The sequence below is a fragment of the Egretta garzetta genome, unplaced genomic scaffold (genome assembly GCF_000687185.1).
Source record: "Egretta garzetta isolate BGI_Z169 unplaced genomic scaffold, ASM68718v1 scaffold819, whole genome shotgun sequence".
NCBI lineage: Eukaryota > Metazoa > Chordata > Aves > Pelecaniformes > Ardeidae > Egretta > Egretta garzetta.
In genome coordinates this window covers 248,867-251,678 of record NW_009260833.1, presented here as the reverse complement: position 1 = coordinate 251,678, position 2,812 = coordinate 248,867, and the positions used below count along the sequence as shown (strand labels likewise).

Sequence of the window (2,812 nt, the reverse complement as noted above, 5' to 3'; positions counted from 1 at the left end):
AAAAATCCTCGGAGTGAACGGGCAGAGCTTTCGAGAGGCAAATTTCTCATTTTCTTGGGCTAAAAATAGATGCATGAAAAATTGCTTTTAAAATGGACGAAGAGGTGGTGGGTGACTTTGCTGTCGGCATCCTGCCGGTGAGAGGGGGTGTCCAGGATGCTGAGTGCCCGACCAAAAGCGTTGCCGATAGCCGGGCTCTTTCCTGAAAGCCTCCATTAGCGTGCGTGAGCGCTGTGCTTTGGGTTTTTTCCTTTTTTGAGACTAAAAGGCTGAAAATGGCCCCGTTTTGGGCACTTTGCAGGGTGCAGCGTTACCTCACGCCGCCTCCTTTGGCTTTAGTTCAGGCAAAAGGCGGCTTGCAAGAGCAAGGAGGAGCAGTCCCAAAAATCTGCCTGTGCTTAGAGGTGAAACGTGGTCGGTGCCAGGAGAAGGACGGGAAGAAACGAGGGTGATGACAAATGTCACCTCCCAGCCCTTCCTGGAAAATAGATGCATGAAAAATTGCTTTTAAAATGGACGAAGAGGTGGTGGGTGACTTTGCTGTCGGCATCCTGCCGGTGAGAGGGGGTGTCCAGGATGCTGAGTGCCCGACCAAAAGCGTTGCCGATAGCCGGGCTCTTTCCTGAAAGCCTCCATTAGCGTGCGTGAGCGCTGTGCTTTGGGTTTTTTCCTTTTTTGAGACTAAAAGGCTGAAAATGGCCCCGTTTTGGGCACTTTGCAGGGTGCAGCGTTACCTCACGCCGCCTCCTTTGGCTTTAGTTCAGGCAAAAGGTGGCTTGCAAGAGCAAGGAGGAGCGGTCCCAAAAAACCGCCTGTGCTTAGAGGTGAAACAAGCTCTGCCTGCTCACAGTGGGGCTGGGGGGATCCCGTTAGGCAATAACCGAATTTCTCCCCGCCTCCCCCGTGCGTTGCTAATGACCTGGCACCCTCTGGGAGAGGGTCCGGCGAGGACGGGGGGCTGCCGGTGCCCCAAATCCAGCTTACCCCTCTCTGAGCGGCGCCATGCTCGCCCTGCGTTTTAAAACGAGGGTGACCAGCCCGGGGGGCCCCATCGCCCGAGCCCGCGGGGCTGCAGCACCCCAAGCCCCACTTCAGCTCTTGGCCCCCCGTTTCGGGGCCAGCGTTTCGTTGTGGCGCGGCGTCAGGGGCTCTCTCGCTGCCTTTCAGGGGCAACACCAGGGTGGAGGAAGCCTGCGAGATGTACACCGGAGCGCGCGCCTGCCTTGAAGCAAGCAGCGAGCTGTCGAGCACCCCTTTGAGTTCTGGCTGGCTTTACCTTCCCCAGACGCTGCGGCACTTTGTCGCGTACCAGAGGTTGCTTTTTGCGGGCGGCTCTTTGCCGAGCGCCTCGGGAGGCTCTTGAGAAGCCGGCTGCTCCTGCCCAAAAAGGAGGGACTCGAGTCGGAGAGGGGGCAGGCTCCAGGCTCCTTAGGAAGGTGCCAAAACTCTTCAAGTTGCCACTTGAGGGGGTTTCCCTCGGCCTCTCTGTCCCCGCTTGATGCAGTGAGAAACTCTCGCCTCCCCTTTCTAAGGGCCGGGTTGTTCGGCGCCTGCCAGCTCTGCCTGCTCACAGTGGGGTTTGAAAACAAAAGCTCCTAATTCTGCGGGGAAGCCAGCTAAGGGGCCGCTGCCCTGGCTTTGCTCTTCCTCGAGGAAATACCACAGGGTGGGACGTCAAATCCAATGGATTTTGGGATCCCTGGGGATCCCTCTTGCCGACCCAGTAGTGAGGGCGAGCACGGCTGCCACAGATGAGCATGCGGGTGGGATGTACCCCTCGGCAGAGGAGCAGCGCCTGGCCACAAACAATTTGGGTTTTTGCATCTCCCGGCCCTTCCGGGTCCCGGGAAGCGACGCGTGCTTCGCCGTTTTGCGGCGATCCCGCTCGTTGCCGGGCCGGAGGGGTACACGGGGTCGGCGTGCGCTTCTCTCCCAGCCGCAGGGAACGCGTTTTGTCAGGCGGCCAAGCTGCACATGCAGCTGCAGAGCAAGCACGACTCGGCCACCAGCTTCGTGGATGCCGGCAACGCCTACAAAAAAGCAGACCCGCAAGGTAAGGGGAGCGAAATCCGGGATTGTTTCTTGCAAAGCCACTTAGCGGCAGAGGAGGTGGCGCGCCAGGCTCTCGGTAGTCACCGGCTCTGCGGGGCTGCGGATCCTCGCTCCGACTCGAGAGCCGCAATAGCTCCCGCGCTTCTGCCTCTCCAAGGCAGTCCTTGGGGTGCCGCTGGGTAGCCGGCACCGTCTTGGCCTGCCGCGCGGACCGGCACGCGTGGGCGAGTCGTCCCCAGGTGATCCCTGGCGCTTCGGCTCTACCGAAGCCTTTGCTGAGCTTGGGTACGCTGCAGCGCGTCGGCTGGGAGGCGCTCGGCAGCTTCCTTCCTGCTTGAGCTTGGCTTGGGAGAAACACCCGCTTCTCGGGGAATGCCTCAGGCAGGGCTGGATCGCGCCGGGCCCCCTGCCCTTAGCCCCAGCCCCCTCCCAGGGCTTTCCCCGGGGCCGAGGCGAGGCGGGAGGGAAACGGACTGACCTGCGATGGGCTGGGGGTCTGGATTTGTTAAACCTGGTGGTAGGGTTGTGGTTCTCCGGAAGACCCGCCATGCCCCTCACCCCAGCCGAGTGTTTGGAAACAAGCCAGCCAGCCCACCGGTGGCACCCCTGCTTTCCCGTGCCGGGGGGACGAAGAAACGAACTCCGGGCTGACGCTACGACTGGTTTACAGTTGTAAACCACCCAAACTTCCTAGAAAGCGGCAGCCTCTGTGTGTTTACGAGATCAGCGTTTTGAATTTTGCTGTTGGAGGGGGCAGCCT

General features: G+C 60.3%; 1 protein-coding gene across 1 annotated transcript in view; it reads left to right on the top strand.

The window, feature by feature from the left end:
* The first annotated feature begins 1,974 nt into the window (after positions 1-1,974).
* NAPB (NSF attachment protein beta) overlaps positions 1,975-2,812 on the top strand; it is a 7,010-nt gene continuing 6,172 nt past the window's right edge. The window contains exons 1-2 of the mRNA XM_035902382.1: positions 1,975-2,053; positions 2,214-2,337. Of these exons, the coding sequence (XP_035758275.1) occupies positions 1,975-2,053; positions 2,214-2,337 (203 nt within the window). The remainder of the gene's footprint in view (positions 2,054-2,213; positions 2,338-2,812) is intronic.